Below are 24,622 nucleotides of genomic sequence, written 5' to 3'. Positions count from 1 at the left end.
ACATCACAAACCAATTGAGTTGTTTTCTACACATCAGACACGTGTGAGTTAATCTCTGAGAGAAATGGATTGCGAGCAGAAGTAGTTTTGATTTGGTGAGGATTTACCATTAAGAACACAGCAAGGGGCAAGGGGAGAGCTTACACACATAGCTAAACCATGTGAAATCCCGCCTCACACCCCCATAGCAAAACTATTCACATAACACACCCTTACTCCACAACTTCATTGGGTATATCATGTATATATAAATATAAACAATGAGTTTCAAGGCATCATTTTTTAATCATATACTGATCAATTTATTAATTCTGTCAGGACATTTTCCATTGTCCCAATCTGTCTTACACGAAGAAGGAAGAAGGATGTCGCATTTGTTTTTGCAAAAAGAAAGAAAGTAGAAACCATTATCATGAAACAGACACACATTCAAACACTGCTCACCATGAAGCAACGACACTAGTAACTTTTTTAGGATTCGGTGACCAAATCAAATCAAAGTTTCCTCTGGCCAACCTAACCTAACTCGCCAATGACCAAGAAATGACCTAAACGCCTGCTTCCTATAGCTCAGGTGAGATATTTTCCATTTCAATCGTGAGGTTCCAATGACTCTTTTGTTTTTATAGTACCAGAAAGGGAACCCGCAGCCATGAAACATAAACAAATAGATGCAAACAAGGTATATTCAAGAGTTTGAGCATCGTCATCAAGTCCTTCCGTAAGCTTTGGGCAGAACCACTGGTCAAGCTGCATGCCACATGGTGTGTTCTATTCACATACAAGGAACCTGCAGGTTTGTTCCACCGAACTGTAACTGCAACCTGTTTTCAAGCACTGGAGGAACAAACTGCTGTATCTGTGAATCCGGTTTGTCCATATTGTTTGTTTTCACTTCTTCTGTTTTATTTTCGTAGAGGTTTTCTGAGCAGTCCAAAGTGGATGTAGATGCTTGCATGCACTTGGACACAGGAGAAGACACTGCATTGTCTTAACTGACGTCACTGTCACTCCTATTGGTCCTCGGTCGAGAGACAAGTGCATCATGGGTAGTAGGCGTCTGTGACTTAAGTAGAACTCTCTCAACAAGGCAGTCAAGAAGATTAAACACGGTCTGTCCGTACGTTTACAAAGACCATACAATTATTTTGGGATGCAAACTTAACCAATACAGAACTACCATTTCAGAGGGGTTTGTGTCGGTTGACAGGACCAAACAATAAGCAAATCTATAGTGTAACAGCATTTTCATCTCTTTAATTTATCAGTCTTTGCTATCAAACTGATATATATATATATATCAAGTCAGATACCATAACAATACCATAACACTCAACTTTAGTGGCTTTTTTTCAAGAACCTTCCTCCTCCCTATTTTGACTAATATCTTAAACTCTATATACAGGCAGAATCTTTCCCCTGTTCTGGTGGTCTGGCAAACCAGCGGTGAGGCCTCTGGGTAATATAACATGGGTTGCGTCCCAAATGGCACCCTACTCCCTAGATATTATATACTACTAGTATCTAGGGAATAGGGTGTCATTTGGCATGCAACCTTGTTTAACCCATGACTATTTATCTTGGATAGCAACCAATATGGCCCCAACAGCTCTTTCAAGAAACAAGTAAACAAATAAACAAACAAAGCAGTATACAAAATAGCAAAAAACAAGAAAATGAAACACAAGAAGAACACAATTGATCTTTAATTAAGGCGATTAAAAATATTGCAAAATATTTTGGCCCCTGTTTTTGAGACAGACTGCCACAACAGTCAAAGTTTCCACTGCATAAAGGATCAAGAAAAGCAGGGAGAGAAAAAAGAAAAGAAAATAAAAGAAAAAGAAAGTGATAGCAAAAATGATTATGAAAAAAAAGCATCCTCTTTAGAGAGAAAAAAGTATTTATTTGGTTTGGGTTGTACTTTTCTTCCTGACTGTTTTAAATGGGACTGTAAAAACGTTCATTTTTGAAAAATAAATTATATTTTGAAGGAAAAAAACAATAAAAAGAGACAGGAGTTGGTAACTCGGTGGTTAACTTCAGCAACATTTGTTATTGGGGGTCTTTTGTCTTTCTGAGCGCGTGCAGTAGGGGTTAAGACCTAAGATACTGTAGATAAGAACCGGCTGTGTTCCTCTGATTGGGCGACAGCCTGATATGACAACAGGAAGATGACTGACGCAGTGCACCATGGGAAGAGTTGAAAGCCACATGAAAGTTCTTCCCCGTTTAAGAGCGGTTGCACCAGGCGCCGTCCTAAAAGGGCAGGGCTAGGAATGGGGGTTGATGGGATACAAAATAACAGTACCCTCTGTTCAATCTCAGGGTGGAGGGGTATCTAGGCAAAGGCCCCACCCTCTCCCGCCCCCATTTAAAAAGACGGGGGAGTCTTGGGAGTAGGCCTAAAATTAGATCAGATCATAGTGGAGTCACCGACGTACTGCAACCACCACCACCTCTGTCTGGATGTAATTTCCGGACCATTGATTCCATTATACTGGAGGGTATAATAAAGTCATATTGGTCCAACTAGCGGACCCCTGTGTGTCACCCAGAGTCATCACACCCACTCCTGCATGGAGCGTTTGCAGTACAGTATGTGTCTGGGCGTTCCCTTCCTCTTAAACTGGAAGACGGTGTAGACCAGGACAAGAAGACAGAGCGCCAGGACACAGGGGATCACGATGGCAATGGCCTTCACTGTGTTGGCCTCGTTTTCCAGCTCAATGACAATGTCGACGTCCTCCGTGGGCGGCCACTCGGGGTCGATGGGGGTCAGGTCGCAGCCCATGAAGTCCTTCAGGATGGAGCGGGGGTAACCGGGTTCGACTCGCAACCTCTGATTGTTGAACTTCCAGTACTCCTTCCCTTTGTAGAAGTAGGTGAAACCTGGAGAGATAAAGTGATGGAGAGAAAGCGACAGAGGGGGATCAGAGAGAGAGAGAGAGAGAGAGAGAGAGAGAGAGAGAGAGAGAGAGAGAGAGAGAGAGAGAGAAAGAGAATACATTTAAGTACAATCTGTTCACAGTCTAAGTCTCCTAATATGGTCTCCACAGGATTCATTTGGATGTCAATCTGAGGTTGGTAAAGAACTTGTTTCCATGTAGTTTGTAATTCTCTCTTTATTCCAGGGGCCCAATATATCCCTGGGGGTTACAGGCCAGTAGAATAAAGCCCTGGCAGTGATAAAGACAAGTGCTTACTCCTCTCTGGAGGACCTGAAACACTGGACCACAAACACACTGTAAACCAGTGACATATCCCCAGCATGACAACCTGGCTAAACTCCCCATCTCTCCTCTCCTCTCCTTTCCTCTCCTCTATACCTCTCTGCATTATTCATGAATTCTTCTAAGAAAAGAGAGAGGGAAGAATAGATGAGATATACGCTCTATTTCCAAGTGCACAGAGGAGAGGAGGAGTCCTTTAGAAGGGAAGAGAGAGAGAGAAAGAGGGAGAGAGAGCGAGAGAGAGAGAGTAAGAGTCCTAGAGAAACAGAGAGAATGGGGTTCTAAATCACATGGGCAGCTGAGTTGTTTACGGTTAGCAACCCAGGGAGTGAGAGAGCGCGCGAGCGAGAGAGAAAGAGCAGTGTCCTGAAAGATTCATCTTGGGAAAGAAGAGAGGGAGAGACTTGGCTTTTAGTTGAGCTCTGACTGGTGTGGGCGAAAGAAGAGTTTCATTCCAAAACGCTATATATCCATTTTCTATTTACCATATCCATTTTCAGAAATGTTGGTAAATTAGGTTTTATTGTTTAAAGAAATTATAGAAGAGATTGGTGTGTTTTTTCACTATCTAATCATGGCCCAGTTGTTCAATGACAGACAAGTATTTGTTTAAAATCTATCACTTGATGGTTTCATTTCAGAAAGACAAATAATCACACTATAAGACCGAGCACTGTGTGAAGGTGTGTGTAGGAGAGGATGAGCATTACAACACACACCTTTGTTCAAGCATCCCAGCTCCCAGTCACACTGACCCAACCAAACATCTATAAAGAGTGGAGTATAGCCTACTGTCACCTGACCTGATAACGGCTGATGATCAGGGTACATTTTCCAGGTGACTTGTTTTCCCGACATCGTCATTACATTTACATTTCAGTCATTTAATCAGACGCTATCCAGAGCTACTCACAATTAGTACATTCATCTTAAGATAGCTGGTCCATTTTCTGGGCATTTTCCATGTGAAAGGACCCATGAGCACCAACGTGAGAAGTTCATAGGTGCATGTCAAATTGGGTGTCAAATGAAAGCTAAGAGCCTATATTTTTGAGAAATGAAGGCATATATAGATTTTTTGAACAATTTCCCATCTTATAAACTTAGAAATAAGCAAAGGTTTTGATTTCTGGTCAAAAAGATGGAAAAGGGGTATTAGACACTCTCTCCCTGTTCTCTCTCTCTCCAGTTAATGTCACCTCTCCTGGCTCTTACTGACACCTACCATGACACCTACCACCTATCCTCTTTCCATTTACTGGAACAAGCATCCTCACCCATTGAGCACTGATCACACCGGATGTCCATTGACGTTGAAAAGAAGTTGAAATTTGCTCAGTCCGGCCTGGCCGGACCAAATCTGAACCAATCATAGACATCTATGTTTCACAAGTTTAGGCAGCACAGTAAAAAAATGTCTTATTTAGTTCACCTTTATTTAACCTGGTAGGAACAAGTTTAACCAGTTGAGAACAAGTTCTCATTTACAACTGTGACTGACCAAGATAAAGCAAAGCAGTGCGACAAAAACGACAACACAGAGTTACACATGGGATAAACAAACGTACAGTCAATAAAACAATAGAAAAATCTGTATACAGTGTGTGCAAATGAAGTAAGGAGGTAAGGCAATAAATAGGCCAATAGTGGCGAAGTAATTACAATTTAGCAATTTACACTGGTGTGATATATGTGCAGATGAGGATGTGCAAGTCGAAATACTGGTGTGCAAAAGAGCAGAAAAAAATATATACATATGGGGATGAGGTAGGTAGTTGGTTGGTGTCACGTCCTGACCAGTAATAGGGGTTATTTGTTATTGCAGTTTGGTCAGGACGTGGCTGGGGGTATTTGTTTTATGTGGTTCGGGGTGGTTGTGTGTTTAGTGGTGTGTTTAATTTATTATTCCGGGGTTTTGGGCACTGTTCTATGTTAATGTATTTCTATGTTTAGTCTAGTTCTTTGTATTTCTATGTTTAGTTTATTGGGGGTTGAACCCTCAATTGGAGGCAGGTGTTTTCTCGTTGCCTCTGATTGAGGGTTCTATTTATAGGTATGTGTTTGTTTGAGTATTTGTGGGAGATTGTGCTGTGTATAGCTTTGTGCCTTACTGGCCTGTTATTAGTCGTTGTGGTTTTTTTTGGTGTACGTGTTTTTTTGGTTCACCTTCTTATCCATTTAATAAAAAGAAGATGAGTGCACATTTCCCCGCTGCGTCTTGGTCCACTTTACCCTACGACAACCGTGACAGTTGGATGGGCTATTTACAGATGGGCTGTGTACAGCTGCAACAATCGGTAAGCTGCTCTGACAGCTGACGCTTATAGTTAGTGAGGGAGATATAAGTCTCCAACTTCAGTGATTTTTGCAATTCGTTCCAGATATTGGCAGCAGAGAACTGGAAGGAAAGGTGGCCAAAGGAGGTGTTGGCTTTGGGGATGACCAGGGAAATATACCTGCTGGAGCGCGTGCTACCTGTGGTGTTGCTATGGTGACCAGTGAGCGGAGATAAGGCAGAGCTTTACCTAGCAAAGACTTATAGATGACCTGGAGCCAGTGGGTTTGGCGACGAATATGTAGAGAAGACCAGCCAACGATAGCATACAGGTCGCAGTGGTGGGTAGTATATGGGGCTTTGGTGACAAAACGGATGGCACTGTGATAGACTGCATCCAATTTGCTGAGTAGAGTGTTGGAGGCTATTTTGTAAATGACATTGCCGAAGTCAAGAATCGGTAGGATAGTCAGTTTTACGAGGGTATGTTTGGCAGCATGAGTGAAGGAGGCTTTGTTGCAAAATAGGAAGCCGATTCTAGATTTCACTTTGGATTGGAGATGCTTAATGTGAGTCTGGAAGGAGAGTTTACAGTCTAGCCAGACACCTAGGTATTTGTAGTCCAGAGTAGTGATACTAGTCGGGTGGGTGGGTGCGGGCAGAGATCGGTTGAAGAGCATGCATTTCGTTTTACTAGCATTTAAGAGCAGTTGGAGGCCACGGAAGAAGAGTTGTATGGCGTTGAAGCTCGTTTGGAGGTTTGTTAACACAGTGTCCAAAGAAGGACCAGATGTATGCAGAATGGTGTCGTCTGCGTAGAGGTGGATCAAAGAATCACCCGCAGTAAGGGCGACATCATTGATATACAGAGAAAAAAGTCGTTCCGAGAATTGAACCCTGTGGCCCCCCCCATAGAGACTGCCAGAGGTCCGAACAACAGGCCCTCCGATTTGACACACTGAACTCTATCTGAGAAGTAGTTAGTGAACCAAGCGAGGCAGTCATTAGAGAAACCAAGGCTGTGGAGTCTGCCGATAAGAATACGGTCGAAAGCCTTGGCCAGGTTGATGAAGACGGCTGCACAGTACTGTCTTTTATCGATGGCGGTTATGATATCGTTTAGGACCTTGAGCGTGGTTGAGGTGCACACGTGTCCAGCTCGGAAACCAGATTGCATAGCGGAGAAGGTACGGTGGGATTCGAAATGGTCGGTGTTCACTTGGCTTTCGAAGACTTTAGAAAGGCAGGGCAGGATGGATATAGGTCTGTAACAGTTTGGGTCTAGAGTGTCTCCCCCTTTGAAGAGGGGGATGACTGCGGCCGCTTCCCAATCTTTAGGAATCTCAGACGATACGAATGAGAGGTTGAACAGACTAGTAATAGGGGTTGCAACAATGGCGGCGGATAATTTTAGGAAGAGATGGTCCAGATTATCTAGCCCAGCTGATTTGTAGGGATCCATATTTTGCAGCTCTTTCAGAACATCAGCTCTCTGGATTTGGGTGAAGGAGGGGGGGGGCTTGGGCCAGTTGCTGCAGGGGGTGCAGAGCTGTTGGCCGGGGTTGGGGTAGCCAGGTGGAAAGCATGGCCAGGCATGGAGAAATGCTTATTGAAATTCTCGATTATCGTGGATTTATCAGTGGTGACAGTGTTTCCTAGTCTCAGTGCAGTGGGCAGCTGGGAGGAGGTGCTCTTATTCTCCATGGACTTTACAGTGTCCCAAAACTTTTTGGAATTAGTGCTGCAGGATGCAAATTCCGATGCTAGCGCAGTACGTCATAGGGTGTTTTTGTGCTGGTCAAGGGCAGTCAAGTCTGGAGTGAACCAAGGGCTATATCTGTTCTTTGTTCTACAATCCACTTCACCTAATGTAGGTCAATAACCAAAATACATTTTTCAAACTAAAGGTGTCGTGTCATAGCTGACACCCCAGTCTTTATGCAGACATCTTTGAATCTTAATTCAGAGCAGATATTTAACATTGTTTTAGGAAAATGTGGTCACATAAAAACCTGATAAAGAGTTTACCATCATTCCGTTACAAACTTCACATCTGCACAGTTTTCCAGTAAATGTGTTTTTGTAAAATATTCAGTGTAAAATGTTCAAAATTGTCTTCTGCATAGAGTTGTATGGTTTGTTAAACTTTGAAATCAATGGTTTTTGTTTGGCATACATTTTAAAGTGAAAAATCTAAATCAAAGCTCAATTCCGTTATCGTGGAATTTACCTTCCCTCAATAAAGCAGTTATCAGCTAAGTCAGTGCTGGTATGAAAATACCATGGTACCAGACGTTTACCTAGGTTCAGACGTTTACCATGGTACCAGACGTCTACCTGGGTTTCAGACGTTTACCATGGTACCAGACGTTTACCATGGTACCAGACGTTTACCTGGGTTTCAGACGTTTACCATGGTACCAGACGTTTACCATGGTACCAGACGTTTACCATGGTACCAGACGTTTACCTGGGTTCAGACGTTTACCATGGTACCAGACGTTTACCTGTGTTCAGACGTTTACCATGGTACCAGACGTTTACCCGGGTTTCAGACGTTTACCATGGTACCAGACGTTTACCTGGGTTTCAGACGTTTTCAGAAGATGGGCAGGGACTCTGCTGTCTGAGCTTCAGGGGGAAGCTGGTTCCACCATTGGGGTGCCAGGACAGAGAAGAGTTTTGACTGGGCTGAGTGGGAGCAGTCCTCCAGTAGGGTTGGGAGGGCCAAGAGACCAGAGGTGGCAGAACAGAGTACTCGGTTTTGGGTGTAGGGTTTGAGCATAGGGACGGGGACAGATGGCATGAGTGTGCTCCGCCTCCCAACCTGGCCTGTTTTTTTCCCCCATAGAGGCACTGCCAGGTCCGCTCAAACCCCGCCCTGCTGGCCATTACCAACCAATAGGAGCCATTCTCAGGCTTTTTGTACAATCCACTTGTCTAATAAGTCTAGGCCTGACAAAAAAAAATAGAAACCTCATCTTTCCCACCCTCTGTGCAGACCAACTGGCCTCAACCGGATTGGGCAGCAGACTGTGGTATTTTGTTTTCTGCTTCCCTGTCATATTCCAACTGGGTCTTACAATATACTGTCAAAACATGACTACTAAATCATAGCTTATTGTAGCTACAAGGTCTTAAAATGTGTAGTTACGAGGCTGAAGTAAAGGCTATGTTTGGTATACATTATGTGAGTGTTACTGTCTAGCGGATGGAAGGAGAGGATTAATAGATAGGGAGACGTGAGTGTCATTATGTTACTGTCTAGTAATAATGGTATTATGGGATAGATAGGTGGACATACCATTGGCTTTGTCTACGAAGGCTCCTTGTGGAGAGTCTGGGACGCCCTTCCAGACAGTGATGGATTTAGGGTAGCCTGGGTCCATTGTCCTCATGTCCTCATTGTAGCGCCAGTACCTGAACAGACAGCCATGGGGATTAGGGTGTGGGATAATCAGACATCAAAACACACATCTCACAATTTCATAGGCATCCCAGTCCCAATACATTAGAAACACACACACACACACACACACACACACACACACACACACATGAACTGACACACACACACACACACAATTCCCCACGAAGGCACACACACACACACACACCACTCCACACACACACACACAGCTCAGCTCAGTGTACACACCTGTCCCCTTTGAAGAAGTACGTCTTGGCTACGTCCTCCCACCAGACGGCGGTCTCGATGCTCTGGGTTGGCATGCCGTGGCCGAACATAGAGATGTCCTGGGGGTAGCCGGGCTGGAGCATGGTGTCCTTGAACACCCAGAACTGCTTCCCTGGAAGAGACACAAGGACAACAGGGCTCAGAGGGACTGCTGGGACATTACACGTCTCAAATAGCACCCTACTTCCTTTATAGTGCACTACTTTTGCCATAGGGCTCTGGTCAAAAGTATTGGACTATATAAGGAATAGGGTGCAATTTGGGACGCATCCACTCACTCACCAGCACTGAAGGTATTTAACCCAGGGATGACATTTGGTTGGCCAGGAGGGGTTACTAAAACCTGGGGATGACATTTGGTTGGCCAGGCAGGGTAACTATAATCCAGTCTGCCTAATGTGAGCCATACCAAATCAGTTTCAGAACCCCAAGGTGTACAGTATCTGAAGCTGTAGTGTTGCTAGACTACTACATCACTGGAGATCATGAATGTTACAGTACAGTGAGTCATATCACATTGCACAAGAGTTGCAGCATTTTAAATTTTGGTTATATATAACCACATGATAATATGTTAGGTGCAATAGTCACATTATCATTGAACAGAACATTCTCTCTGGAACAATCAATAATCTCAAAATGCTGGTTCAGTAGGGAACTACAATATCTAAGCATTAGTCTAATATTTGCACGTTTCAGCCTCATATTTGGTGGAGTTCATGATGCCGTTGACCTTAACAATGGCCCCAGGACCAGTGGACGTAAAAAAGCCCCAGAAAATCAAAGATCCACCACCGTATTTTAAAGTAGGCATGAGGTTTGTTTTTGCATACTTGTATGCATCCTTATTTTGAGGCCAAACCCACCACTGGTGTGCGTGGTCAAAGAGCTCTATTTTCACCTCATCTGGCCATAGCACCGGTTCCAATCAAAGTGTCAATGGTTTAAGCAAACTCCAGGCATTTACATATGGTGGTTGCTCTAAATAAATTATTTTTTTTATGGCAACACTTCCAAATAGCCTACTGGCATGGAGTGGGCATCGAATTGTAGATTTAGAGACTTGTTGACCCCAAGATAAAACCAAGTTCTGTAATTCTCCAACTGTGGCCCTTGGTCTTTTCTTTGCCTCCCGAACCATCTTCCTCACTGCTAGTGGGGACAAGATACACTTGGGTCTTCTACCAGGCAAGTTTACCACTGTTCAAGTAGTATTCAACTTCTTAATTGTTGCCTAATTGTGGTAAGTGGCATATTTTTTTTTTTCAGTTGTTGATTTTCTACCTCTCACAAACCAAGAGGCAGTCCCAAATGGCACCCAATTCCCTAAAAAGTGCTCTACACGTGACCATGGCTCAGGGATAGGGTGCCATTTGGGACAATGCGTTAAGAGTCTAGATGCCAGGGCCTGTATTCAAGAAGTATCTCAAAGCAGGAGTGCTGTCCATATAGTGTTATTCATTATGATCAGGTTCGAGAAGTGCAAAGCCGAGACTTGAGGAAGTGATGTCTTGTGTGAGGAATGGAGGGAGGAGGAGGGAGGTAGAGAGGGATGGAGAGAGTGGAGGGGGGAGTAGAGAGTTATGGAGGGAGGTAGAGAGGGATAGAGAAAGAGGAGGGAGGTAGAGAGGGATGGAGGGATAGGAGGAGGAGTGATATGTTTCTGGTAATTAGGTTGTGGCACGGTTTTGACTTGGTGACCCCAGGAAGTGTTTTTTTTTTATTCACTGGCATAGGTCTGGGGAGGACTCGAGGAAATGAACTGGTTTTAATGTCTATGGAAGAGAAGGGCAACTGTGATTGTGGTGGGAGGAAGGGATGGAAGAAGGGAGAGGGAGTGAGGGTGGGCCATAGGGATGTGTGAGGGAGGGTGATGGTTTTAGGGGAAGAGGAAGGGGAGGGAAGGTCGCAGGAGTACAGCCTAGCTCTCGTGGCAGGGCCATGTGACAGGAAATGCCTGTCATTACACCTGTTTTATTCTCATGCTCCAAACATAGCAGGCTCATGGTTACCATGGTTACTCCAGCCCTGCCAAGCCCCTCTCCCTGGCACAGGCACTAAGGAAGTCTGGGTAAACTGGGTCAGGGGGCATTGGGGGGTGTGTGTGTGTGTATGTATGGGTGTGTGTGTGTGTTAAGACGGGTGTGAAGGATATTGGACATAAGGGACTTCTCAGAACTCACCAGGGTGAGATATTTGGGGAGTAAATAATGATTCAGACTAGACTGACTACATCTTTTAACTTTAACTGTCAGTATTTAATGTTAGCTCAGATGTTCCTCCTGCAGTGAACACTGCTAATCTCCTGCTATCTCCTAACAATGTCTAAACAGTGTTGTACAGGGGATGGTGATCATTGAGTCTGGGCAAGGTGCCAAGAACAACAGGCTCCTTCCTCCTCCACATGGACCACACAGAGTGTATTGTACACACACATGTATATGTGTGTAGATCACACACACACATTACGTAAACACACACACACACACACACACACACACACACACACACACACACACACACACAGGGTCCCATGGCCACTCCACTCTACCCTAAGCCCTGATTGACTTCAATTGTTCAACATTTTCTTCTGTATGGGACCAGTAATTGAAAACAGATCAAACACACGCACGCACGCACGCACGCATGCACACACACACACACACACACTTTCGCTACACTCTTTCACATAGTGACCACACAAAACATTACAAAACACAGGGCATGCATTGACCGTGTAGGCTAGCTTTCTCTGTATAAACAACGAAACATAATCAAGGCCAAGCTAAATAAATCATTGATTGGCTCTAGCAGTATACATAGCTAAATTGTCTCTCTCTCCCCCGAGTGGTAGATTGTATAGATGCATAATTCTCTTAGAACCAAGCATTGATATACCCATTGTGTGTGTGTGTGTGTGTGTGTGTGTGTGTGTGTGTGTGTGTGTGTGTGTGGAGGACATGTACACACACTTTCTCACACACACACACACACACACACACACACACACACACACACACACACACACACACACAGCGTCCCATGGCCCCTCCACTCTACACTAAGCCCTGATTGATTTCAATTGTTCAGCGTTTTCTTCAGTATGGGACTCAGCCCGGTAATTGAAAACAGTGTGTGTGTGTGTATATATGTGTATGTATGTGTGTGTGTGTGTCGGGCTAATCAGAAAGACCATGGATGCAGTGCTACCGAATTAATGGGTTGATGCAGTTATTCTGGTAGCTCTTCTACATTTAGTTTAAGTCTCAAAAGGAACCCAATTCCCTTTATAGTGGACTACCCATAGGGCTTTGAACAGAACCCATAGGGTTCTCTTCAAAAGTAGTGCACTATATAGGGAATAGGGTGGCAATTGGGACACAACCTTATAGTCAGTGCACTTTGATACTATAACTTCCTATCTTATCGCATTGCTCCCATTTAAAGGTCAGCAGGGTATGAGTGGACAGGGTATGAGATTTCACCACACCCCTAGTCCTAAAGGCAGACAGCTAAGGAACAAGGTTGTTATGAGTGATGCATATTTATTCAAATGAGGGTCTAATTTACATGCCGATTCAGTGTTTGTATAACACAGCTTTAAAAACAGGGAGTCTGCGTCACAAATGGCACCCTTTTTTCTAAATTAGGACTCCCGAGTGATGCAGTGGTCTAAGGCACTGCCTCTCAGTGCAAGAGATGTCACTACAGTCCCTGGTTCGATTCCAGGCTGTATCACATCCGGCCGTGATTGGGAGTCCCATAGGGCGGCGCACAATTGGCCCAGCGTTGTTCGTGTTTGGCCGGGGTAGGCCGTCATTGTAAATAAGAATTTGTTCTTTACTGACTTGCCTAGTTAAATAAAGGTTAAAGATAAAAATTCAAAATATATATTCCCTGGTCAAAAGTAATGTCCTAAATAGGAAATGAGGTGCCATTTGAGTCTGCATGAGTCTGTTGCAAACAACGTCAGAACGTCTTTATAAGCTTTGCCTTATAAGGCATTCAAAGTCAATTAATAAACATTCATGAAGGCTTTTCTCCACAGTCACCTACATGAATATGCGTTGCCTACATTGTTACCTATAGAGTCACTTTCTTCTGGTTGAAAGCTCACTGTTGTTTTATTACAGGACAGTAATAAACCCTCTTATTTCATGGAAATCTCAATGCTACAACCAGAAAAAGAAAAGAAAAGAAAAAAGGGATTTCAGGAGCCCTTGGGTACACAGGGGACAACTATTCTGTTTTTCGAGGAACTGTGAAAAATAGAAATGTGTTTGCGAGCCATCTGTGATTTGTAGTTATTATCAAGACAGACCCAGATTTACACCCGTCTCCTCGCTTCCCCACATCCCTCCCTTCCTCTCTCATGGGAGTATACAAGTCTGTTTGTTTGTTTATTTGCTGTCTCAGTAAATGTATATATTAAGACATCCCCTTCTTCTGCTATAGGTTTATATGATGTAAACACGTTCAGAGAAGAGACTAATCTGTGCTGCAGTGGGGCTAGTGAGGTCATACATTCAAATAGACTGATTATGGAAGAGACAATGCATGAAAGCACACGCACATTTTCAAAGGACAAACTGCTTTTGACTGTCTGAGATTAAGAGGCAAATTGCCTGGGTTACAGTAAGTACAGGGTCTATAGTCACGTAGTCTAGAGAGATAAGCCTCTGGTTAATCCTTCTACTACAGCAACGTCACTCCACGCACACACGTACGCATACACACACACATAACCAAGAATAAGGAGCAGGACCCATCCTACTGTATCCTATTGAAAATGCTTTTTGGTCCAGGATTTGTCTGATTATGCAGATCAGGGAAGGGCAACATTGGTCGGGGGGAAAAGAGAAAAATGTGCAGTTTTACAGCTAATTTCCTGCAATTCTACACATGTTGCTATACTGTAGGTTGGAGGCAAATGCGTGCAGCTTTTAATATGATAACTGATGATCAATGGTCCACACGCTGGTCGGTAATTGGACCATGCTTACTACAAGTTTAGATAGCTGGCCGTTAGACTAACTTACCAAACCCCCCAAAATAAGCTGACATGGGCTAATTGAGTAACTGCTGATGCACAACCAAATTTCGAAATTGCACTTTGTGTACTATTATTCTAACTCTCAACAGTAAGTAAGAATGAGCTCCCCCAAAAACCTACAAAAGGGGGGCCATGCGACCCGCGGGCCGCCAGTTGCCCATCCCTGATATAGATCATGTATAATACATCTGTGGGCATCCTCACCTTTGAAGAAGACAAATTTCCCCTCGCTGTTCTCGTAGACGGCGTCTATCTTGGGGGGCAGTCCTCTCCAGAAGACATTGATGAGCATGGGGTACCCCGGCATCACTGCATTGTCCCGTACCCTCCAAAACCAGTGATCCTGAGAGGAGAGAAGAGGAGAAAAGGGAGGGAGAGAGAGGAGAGAGAAAGGGTCATTAACACACTGGCATACCAACATATCAACACAAGCTAAAATGTGTTTTTGGAAATCAAAACCCAGCTGGTTAGTTTGACAGCTGTGAAGCTTAATGACCGAGAGATGATTCCATTACTCTGCATCAACATCCATTAGGCGTATTAGTATGTAACCTGTACACTTCAATGTAAACATGCTAAACTATTCAGGTCAAATGGCTCCGTTTTTTTAAAGAAACTTGAGGAAAAATAAAACAATCTAAGGAAAAATGCGCATAGCCAAGTTTAAGGTGTGCCTGTCTTTTTGATGCTGGATGTAACCTGAAGATAAGAGAGTTGGGCCAAAACTCAAAGGAAAGAGCTCACAGGCCCAGCTGAGAAAGACATTATGGCTCAGTAAGACACCACACCCTTGGCACGGAATGGCCGCTCTAGCCTTTCACAGAGGCCAAACACACAGTGACCTGCCCTCAGAGAAGTAGAGACAGAGAGAGAGAGAAAGAGAGAGAGACAGAGAAAGGGGGGGTAGAGAGAGAGGGTAAAGAGAGACAGTGAGAGAAAGACGGGTGAAAGAGGGAGAGAGAGAAAGAGAGGATGAGGGGAGTGAGGGGGAAAGAGAGAAGGGTAGAGATACCTCATCACTGGCATCATCACAACACCACGCCTTATTCACATTAAAACCTGCACAGCCCATTTATCAAACTCTCTCTGTCTCTCTCTCGTGTGTGTGTGTGTGTGTGTGTGTGTGTGGAGGACATGTACACACACACACACACACACACACACACACACACACACACACACACACACACACACACACAGCGTCCCATGGCCCCTCCACTCTACACTAAGCCCTGATTGATTTCAATTGTTCAGCGTTTTCTTCAGTATGGGACTCAGCCCGGTAATTGAAAACAGATCAAACTGTGAAATCGGAGCTATTTGATTCCTTTAGACTCTGTAGAAGACAAAATGTTCCAATCTCCCTCTTTCTCCTGCTCTGAAAATATGGACAGTGAGCCAACCTGAGATGTAGGCAATTTCTGCTGGCAATTGGAATTACCCAAATGTCCAAACTAATCAAAATAACTCCTATAACCTCTGTAACAGAAGATTATGGCTCTGTTTCATTTCTGCTTTGTTTGGGAGAACCTGTTACAAATGCAGACAAACAGACTCACAGTGCTACCTTGCAATACTGATGATGCATTTAGACAGTGGTACAGCTGTAAAACAGGACAGCAACAAAATAAAAAACTCTTAACACTGAATGTTTGAGTTCACAGATGTTCCTCAATGTAGTGCAAATATCACTGCATGTATGCATGTAGAGCTATAAGTCAACAACTGACATCTATAAATGATCTGCATTAAAAGTGCTGTAAGTAAGAGCACCTAACCACAGAACAGCCATAAAGCAGCATAAGGGCATCCCTGAGAGACTGAACATGACAGAGGTCAACAATGAGCTCAGCTGAGGCTAAACAAGCCAATTGGGGTTGATCTGATGTGCGTGTGTGTTAAGGTGAAAGGACAGTGGGGAGAAAGGAGTGGAGATTAAAGAAGCCAGGTCCTGGGTTCCCCTCAGAGGGATAAGCACAGATAATACACACACTTTGTTACCCACTTCCTAGTAGACCTCGTACATCAACGCACATGTACGTATACATTATGGTCATTTAACAGACGCTCTGATCCAAAGCGACTTACAGGAGCAATTAGGGTTAAGAGCCTTGCTTAAGGGCACAACGACATATTTTTCACCTAGTCGGCTCGGGGATTCAAACCAGCGACTTGTCGGTTACTGGCCCAACGTTCTTAAATGCTACGGCTAGCTACCGCCTCAGAGAGGGGAAGTCAGGCAGTAGAGACAAGCACACTACTCTAGTTAAGACAAGGAGGAAGGGAAGAATGGAGAAAGATGGGTGGGGATGGACGAGTGAAAGACACTTGGTTAAGTGATGCACGCTCTTCTCTTCAAGCCCAACTGAAGAGGAGAGAGGAGGGGAAGGGAGAGAGCAGTGAGGAGAGGGCGGAGAAGGAGGGAAAAGAGGGTGGGAGGCGAGAAAGAGAGAGAACAAGAGAAATAACCCCCATTTACAAAACAAAAGGTGTAGTAACAGTAAAAAAAGAGATTGAAAGGTGGAGGGATAGAGGGACGAATCAGATGGGTCTTCCTGCTCTGCATCCTAGTGTGACCAGCCAGTCCAGCACTAAATCTGTTCACACATTCAGGACAGGAAGGAAGCGTCTCTCTGCTGCTCTAGTCTAAATCGGGCTCTCGCATGAGAATGTGTCCCTCAATCCCTGTACGCAGGGGCACGGGAGAGGAGGGGGTAGGAGGAGGTGGGTGGGAGCCAAGGGGTAGCATAAGGAAGTGTGCAATTTTTGGGGGCATGTACGGTATCATGTGGTGGTGATTGCTGGACGCAACATGTCATGTCTGTACAGTTTTACTGTTCTCTCTGAAACCTTGCCGACCCTCTTCAACCCCTCCTCTCCACCACTGAAGATGGCAGGGTCATAATAACTGTAAATCCAGACTTGGCTGTATGGTTTTACCGTTGGCTCTGAGCTCCGTCAAGGACACTGGAAAGCTACTGAACAGCATGTGTTTTCCTTTCATCCGTTCCCTCCTCTTCCTGTTGAAAGCAGAGCGGAGAGGAGGAAAGGTAACTCCTTCTAAATGCAGAAAGTCTCCGTTATACATCACTGTGGTACGTCAGATAGGCAGGGGGTACAGAAGAGGCCCCAGAGTTTGAGACTGTAACTGTAGTTATGATGAGAGATACTCCCTCAAGGGGTCTCTTGATGTTTGATGGAAGTGTATGATATTTTCCTTCATGGTTTCATATAACTTACAGCTGAAACGATTGTAGGTCTACCACACCATCCTCTCTAGTCCTATTTCCCATTATGGGAACACCTGTGTTTCAGTCTTTCAGGGCTGAGGAGATTTCATCTTTAATGACTTGGCAGGTAGCGACAACGTGTCTTCCAACACAATCAACTGGAGGACGAGGTGAGCCAAAATAGCCAAAGCTCGCTCGTACTCCCTCCCTCCCTCCCTCCTCAGTAACCCATCAACCAGACAGACTGTCACTCTGCACACAGACCTGCTTCAGAGGAAATACCACAGACACAGACTAATGAAGATTCCAACTCTACTTGTTACTGGCGCCAATTCATGTACATTGCAGAGTACAGCCCTAAGTATGAGTAGTAAACATCCTTCCAAATTGCTATTCAATTAGAGGACTTATTTGTTCAGGAAACTGTTTATCTCTATACATCATGTATTCTATCTACTTACGTATCCCTCCCTCCCTCCCTCTCTCCCTCTCTCCCTCTGTTGTTATTCACCCACTCTTGACCAGTCAGTCTCCTCCATGACAACCTCAGTTACCCTGAACAGAACATCCATACTCTCAGCGTCCTGCTTCCTGTCTGATGTGTGTGGGAGGGATTGTGATTGGCTCTGAGTAGCTGTGAGCCAGTCAGAGAGTAGCACTAGCTTCCTCTTCATCTCCCCTGCTGCTGGTTAAGTGATGCTAATAGAATCCCCCACACCCTCTCTCTCTCTCATAATACCTAGCTTAGATGTGTCTTGACCATGCGGAGCACATTTGGATTTGGGAGAAAACATGCATTGTGCTTTTGTTGCAAATGATGGACAAGCTGAGAGCTTCTCTTGAAAACCGGATTCAAGCCACACACTATAATTACAATGAGCTCAAACGCATAGTGTAAAAAACAACTTAGAAACACAATTCATATACATAAAGGAAGTTGCATAATAGGTGATTTTGTGTTGTCTCTTCACGAGAGGAGATAATGATGATGGTTAGAACAGGAAATGTGATTTATTTTCATTTTAGCTTCGTTAAATATGCTCATTGACAGCTTAAAAACAGAACAAAAAAACAATAGTACAACAGCCCTTGAAACCAACTCTTTCTGGAGTTGAAAAATTGGAGGGAAATACCACTAAACCAAACCAATAAATAAAATGGGTCAATGCTCTCTTTGATCTGCGAGTTAAATATGACCTCTATCCATGGCCTGAATCATGAGTAGTTGGCCAGTGTTTTGATTCATATCCACAGAGTCGTTATTGTGGAAATCTATCCATCCATCCCTGAGCTAAGCTGAGGTGCCAAACTCATAAACGATCAGACTGAGACTTCCTGTGTTCCTGTGTACATCCAAATAGCACCCTATTCCCTATATAGTGCACTACTTTGTCAAGAGCCCTATGGGCCACTATTTGACGTAATATCTGTCTTTCTTAGCTCTGTCTTGAAATCTTATGTCTCTCTCCACTACTGACTATCACCAAGGCCGGGTCGTTCCACGCCAACTTTTGCCAGGGGAGAGGAGGGAGAAACCATGTGAGGGGGGTTCTTAGGCAGACATTTCCATGGAGACACAGGTCACTGAGACTGATGGCCTGAAGGTTTTTCCTACACACAAATATTATACATTTGTCCTTTTATCTTGTCTCCATGATTAAGTACAGCGGACTGAGACAGGAGAAGAGAAGAGAAAAACCTGCAATGGCTGTTACTGTTTTTTGGAAAGCCGAATGAGAATGAGGATTTTTCCAAGCAATGTAAGACACAAGTAGAATCACTGTTGAAATGAAATAAACCAAACCACAGTGTAAGTGTGTTTGGCAATATTCTATGAGAGGGGTATTTCCCCAGTGAGTTCCACGTGTCTTAGCCTACTTAACCAATGAATACTAGCTATTTATAACCCCTGAAAAATACACACAAAAGAACAGCCGCTCTCTCTCTTTCTCTTTCTCTTTGGTGGAGAACATAGCTGATCTTTGTGTTGCCTGGAGGGCTTTCCCCTTTTCTCCTGTGTGTGTGCATATGTATATGTGTGTGAGGGCGTGCATTAGCTGACTGTGAGCTGCCAGGGCCTTGTACTCGGAGACTCTGAGTTTCTGGATGAGGATACATAAGCATAGACACATCACGACTCTGTGTAAAACTGGACAGAAAGCTACTGTGGGGTTTGTTACTGGACAGAAAGCGACTGTGGGGTTTGTTACTGGACAGAAAGCTACTGTGGGGTTTGTTACAGGACAGAAAGCTACTGTGGGGTTTGTTACTGGACAGAAAGCTACTGTGGGGTTTGTTACTAGACAGAAAGCTACTGTGGGGTTTGTTACTGGACAGAAAGCTACTGTGGGGTTTGTTACAGGACAGAAAGCTACTGTGGGGTTTGTAACTGGACAGAAAGCTACTGTGGGGTTTGTTACAGGACAGAAAGCGACTGTGGGGTTTGTTACTGGACAGAAAGCTACTGTGGGGTTTGTTACTGGACAGAAAGCTACTGTGGGGTTTGTTACTAGACAGAAAGCGACTGTGGGGTTTGTTACAGGACAGAAAGCTACTGTGGGGTTTGTTACAGGACAGAAAGCTACTGTGGGGTTTGTAACTGGACAGAAAGCTACTGTGGGGTTTGTTACTGGACAGAAAGCTACTGTGGGGTTTGTTACTGGACAGAAAGCTACTGTGGGGTTTGTTACCGGACAGAAAGCTACTGTGGGGTTTGTTACAGGACAGAAAGCTACTGTGGGGTTTGTTACTGGATAGAAAGCTACTGTGGGGTTTGTTACAGGACAGAAAGTGACTGTGGGGTTTGTTACAGGACAGAAAGCTACTGTGGGGCTTGTTACTGGACAGAAAGCTACTGTGGGGTTTGTTACTGAACAGAAAGCTACTGTGGGGTTTGTTACTGGACGAAAAGCTACTGTGGGGTTTGTTACTGGACAGAAAGCTACTGTGGGGTTTGTTACTGGACAGAAAGCTACTGTGGGGTTTGTTACTAGACAGAAAGCTACTGTGGGGTTTGTTACTGAACAGAAAGCTACTGTGGGGTTTGTTACTGGATAGAAAGTTACTGTGGGGTTTGTTACTAGACAGAAAGCTACTGTGGGGTTTGTTACAGGACAGAAAGCTACTGTGGGGTTTGTTACTGGACAGAAAGCTACTGTGGGGTTTGTTACTGGACAGAAAGCTACTGTGGGGTTTGTTACTGGACAGAAAGCTACTGTGGGGTTTGTTACTGAACAGAAAGCTACTGTGGGGTTTGTTACTGAACAGAAAGCTACTGTGGGGTTTGTTACTGGACGAAAAGCTACTGTGGGGTTTGTTACTGGACAGAAAGCTACTGTGGGGTTTGTTACTGGACAGAAAGCTACTGTGGGGTTTGTTACTGGATAATCTCTCATGGACAGACCACGTAAACATAAACCAAATTATGCACCATTTTTTGTTCTGGGTAAACTGAGATGAGTTTGCTACTGTGGGGTTTGTTTGGGAAGAGAAAACCATATTCCATCTGGACTAGATGTTATTTCTATGTAAGCTAATAGATATCCAAACAAGTCCTGGGCTTGCGTCCCAAATGGCACCCTACTTCCTATTTACGGCACTACTTTTGACCAGGGCTCTTGTCAGAGGTATTGCACTATATAGGATATAGGGTGCCATTTGGAACGCATCCCTGCCATAGCGTACAGACCTCACATTTAGAATGTGTGAGTCACTCAGTCACTTACATAATCACTATAAAGTGCTATGTGTAGACTATCCTACAGTGCAGTCTGATAAATTCCTCTTAAGAAAATGAATGTGGAGGAGAGTTACATTTTAGAGATGTTAAAGTGCTAATTACATGAGCTACAGTGACGTACATATGTCCCCTTGAGTTTCAATGATGATAACGCTTGAAATCTCCGGACCAACAGAAACCACTGACTACTCTGTAGCTATATATAACTACGGGTATACCCACTACCCAGAGTGCTTCAGTTATCTGCTACATTAGTACATATTAGGCACATATATGAATCCCTCCCACACAGAGCCTTTACATTAGTTCGACTCTGAGATCTGACTTACTGAAAGCACACTTTCCGAAATAAAGGTTTCTATTTGTTCTTAAAGGGGTACAAATGCTTGCCACTGTAGTGGTATCCTGTAAGGTATTCGTTTGTACCTTTAGTATATAATTGTACCCTTGCAGTTCGTACCTTAAAAGAGCCAATAGTGTACCTTAGGGGATGAGATAGTACTTTATTATATGTAGTCCACAGAAGCATACATTTGGAAAAGGTAAACGTTTCCCTTTTTTTGTTGTTGCCTTTTTTCTTTTTAAGGGGCAAAAATGTATGTCTTAAACGGGTTTTAGGTGTTGTTTTAACACTGTAGGGTGTAAAACCTTATTTGAATATTTCCCAGGGTGTCTGTTTTGTGCATGCAAAAACAAACGGGTGCAATAAATCCAACTACTAACAGATCAGTTTTGCTATATTACATGTAAAACCATATTTTGACAGCCTAGTTTTATCCCAACACAGTGGTCTGAAACTCCTGGTTTGCTGGCCACATCGGGCAAGTCACATTATGCTGCTTGCAAAGTGATAAGTAGTTCTTATTGGAATCCAGCCAACTTCTTTTCACCTGTAACCTGCATTTAGAATGACTGCCAAGGTAGGGAAAATTGATAAATGAGACTACCTAAACCATCTAAATGGAAACAACCATCTCAATAACGGGTGCAATAAATCCAACTACTAACAGATTCGTTTTGTTATGTATGTAATTTAACTTTGTGTAGCATAAGATCAATCAATCAATTCATGTGCATGCAAAAACCCACATATTGAAACAAAAAAAATCTAAAAATCAACCTGGAATAGAGCATGCTGGGAAATAATATAATAATGGGAAAGGTTTTGAGAGTGTGTGATGATTGTAGCTTTATATTCAAAATATTAAGTACAAAAATGTACCATTATAATAGATTCTCAGCACATGTATGCTAAAATGTACCAGGTGAGAAACGTGTACCTCTGAAGATATATTATGTGTATTTTTATATTTTTGTACCCCCGGGAACAATACTGTACCCTAAAAGTACCTTGTGTGCAGCTGATCCACAGTGTTTCCCTTAAGGCTTTAACTTAAGGAATAATTCTACCTTACCTAAGGGAATTGTTTAAGTGCATAGAGCCCCTCAAATAGTTCCGTAGGTAAAGGCAAACTTAAGGGGTTTTACGGTAGTTTGAAGGCATGTATGGCAGAAAGAGTATCTGGTTACCACGGAGACGGCCTGACTAAACGACTAGTCAAAAAGGTTGCTTTCATTTTGTAAGATAACAAAAAAGAACTTCTAAAATCAAGATAGGATAACCATATTGCTTCAGAAGATAATGAACAACGTTTCTTGTAGTTACTTTTTTCTCAACTTACATGATATTACTTTCTCGTACGTCAAGCTAGCTTACAGAGTAGCTATAGCTAACTAGCCAGCTAGCTTTATAGCCATGGATTGTGCACCTTCCATTGTTTACCTAAGTAGCTAAGTTAGTTGGTTGACCTTTTTCTTTTGTAACCAGAGCAGATGAAAACAACATTCATCTCCACAAATGCTGTTTAAATTGATATCCATACTGAATGAAGCAGTTACAGTAAGTGACCTCATGGGCACCCTTACATTTTTCAATTAATTTAAGGGGGAAATTCACATTAACATGTTTTGTGCAACTAACTTAAAGTTAAGGAAACTTTAAGGGAAAATATAAGGGGAAAAGTAACTGAAGGTGTTTTATGCAACTGGGCCCTGGTCCTTTGAGCTGGATACACACACAAGTATGCACGCACACACACACCCAGGAACATGCCATGTTGATGTTGTGGTATCTTGCTGTGAAGTTGCTGTGTTGGTCATATGTGGTTTGTTTGTTGTATGCCGTCATGATGTTGTTGTTTTTCTTGTTGTTGTTGCCACTCAGGTAGTTATTTTGAATGTAGTTGAAGTGGTGGATGGTTAAACACAGTGACTTCCTACCTTGAACACAAACATCTCTCGTCTCAGAATGGCCAGGGTGTTGAAGCCCCCATCACAGATGTTAGGCTTGGCGTTGGGCTGGCTGGGCTTGTCCCCCGTAGGTATCCTGGGGGGTCGCGTCTGCCTGTCAGGCTTGCGAGGGTCCGAGGGGGGTTGTGAGCGGTGTGGGGGGGCTGTTGGTAAAGGCTTGGTCGGCTGGGGTACCTTATCTGGTGGACCTGAATGAAAACAACATCAACAATATTACTAAACAAACAAACAAATTAACAAAAACAATCAAAAGACTACAGAACATTTTAGTAATTTAGCAGAAGCTCTTATCCAGAACAACTTACAGTACATTCATCTTAAGATAGCTAGGTGGGACAACCACATATCACAGGCAAAGAAAGTACATTTTCCCTCAATAACGTAGCTATCCGTAGACTCAGAGCTAGAAGGTGGGGTGGGGTCTACACAGCATTGTACTCTCAGGTTGAGTCCCAAATGGCAGCCTATTCTCTACGTTATGTCCATAGGGCTCTATAAAGTAGTAGTGCACTGTAGAGGGAATAGGTTGCCATTTGAGATGCGGACCTAAGGGTATCTGAAACTTTTGGTCCTGACGCAATAGCCGACAGACACAGGACACAGGACACGCATAAGTCATTCTCCTCGGAGCTTTGTGTCGCAGGGTTCCACCAAAACACTCGACTTTAATCCTCTCTAACTACCTGTTACAGAGAGGTGGTGTAATTGGCTTAGCAAATGTAATAGTCATTTAGATTGGTAATAAAGGACAGAGAAACACAGCGTGACACACTGTCATCATTAACACATCAATTACAGTCCAATGTAAACCTAGCTAGACTACAGCCATTAAAAGGAGACGAGACCTGGCCTGCATCACAAATTACACCCTATTCCCGATATAGTGCATATGGCTCTGGTCAAAAGAAGTGCACTTTACAGGGAATAGGGTGTCATTTGGGACTTAGCCCTGCTATCCAACCAGACTCAACTCTCACTTTGTTCTTATTAAATGAATTGACTGTGATTCTTTGACATTATTAGTTCAGTAGTGTTATTGAATGTTAAGCGGCTTGTGTTCAGTGTTGGTGTACTTATTTAGTTTA

General features: G+C 43.6%; 1 protein-coding gene across 1 annotated transcript in view; it reads right to left on the bottom strand.

The window, feature by feature from the left end:
• Window positions 1-269: 269 nt before the first annotated feature.
• Window positions 270-24,622, bottom strand: part of mmp16a (matrix metallopeptidase 16a (membrane-inserted)) — a 69,467-nt gene continuing 45,114 nt past the window's right edge. The window contains exons 7-11 of the mRNA XM_029691199.1: window positions 23,508-23,725; window positions 14,463-14,601; window positions 9,167-9,317; window positions 8,813-8,928; window positions 270-2,892 (exon numbers count right to left, since the gene is read on the bottom strand). Of these exons, the coding sequence (XP_029547059.1) occupies window positions 2,564-2,892; window positions 8,813-8,928; window positions 9,167-9,317; window positions 14,463-14,601; window positions 23,508-23,725 (953 nt within the window). The 3' untranslated portion in view covers window positions 270-2,563. The remainder of the gene's footprint in view (window positions 2,893-8,812; window positions 8,929-9,166; window positions 9,318-14,462; window positions 14,602-23,507; window positions 23,726-24,622) is intronic.

This window comes from Salmo trutta, chromosome 2, assembly GCF_901001165.1.
Source record: "Salmo trutta chromosome 2, fSalTru1.1, whole genome shotgun sequence".
Classification (NCBI taxonomy): Eukaryota; Metazoa; Chordata; class Actinopteri; order Salmoniformes; family Salmonidae; genus Salmo; species Salmo trutta.
The sequence above is the reverse complement of the archived record's forward strand: the minus strand, read 5'-3'. Positions and strand labels throughout refer to the sequence as shown.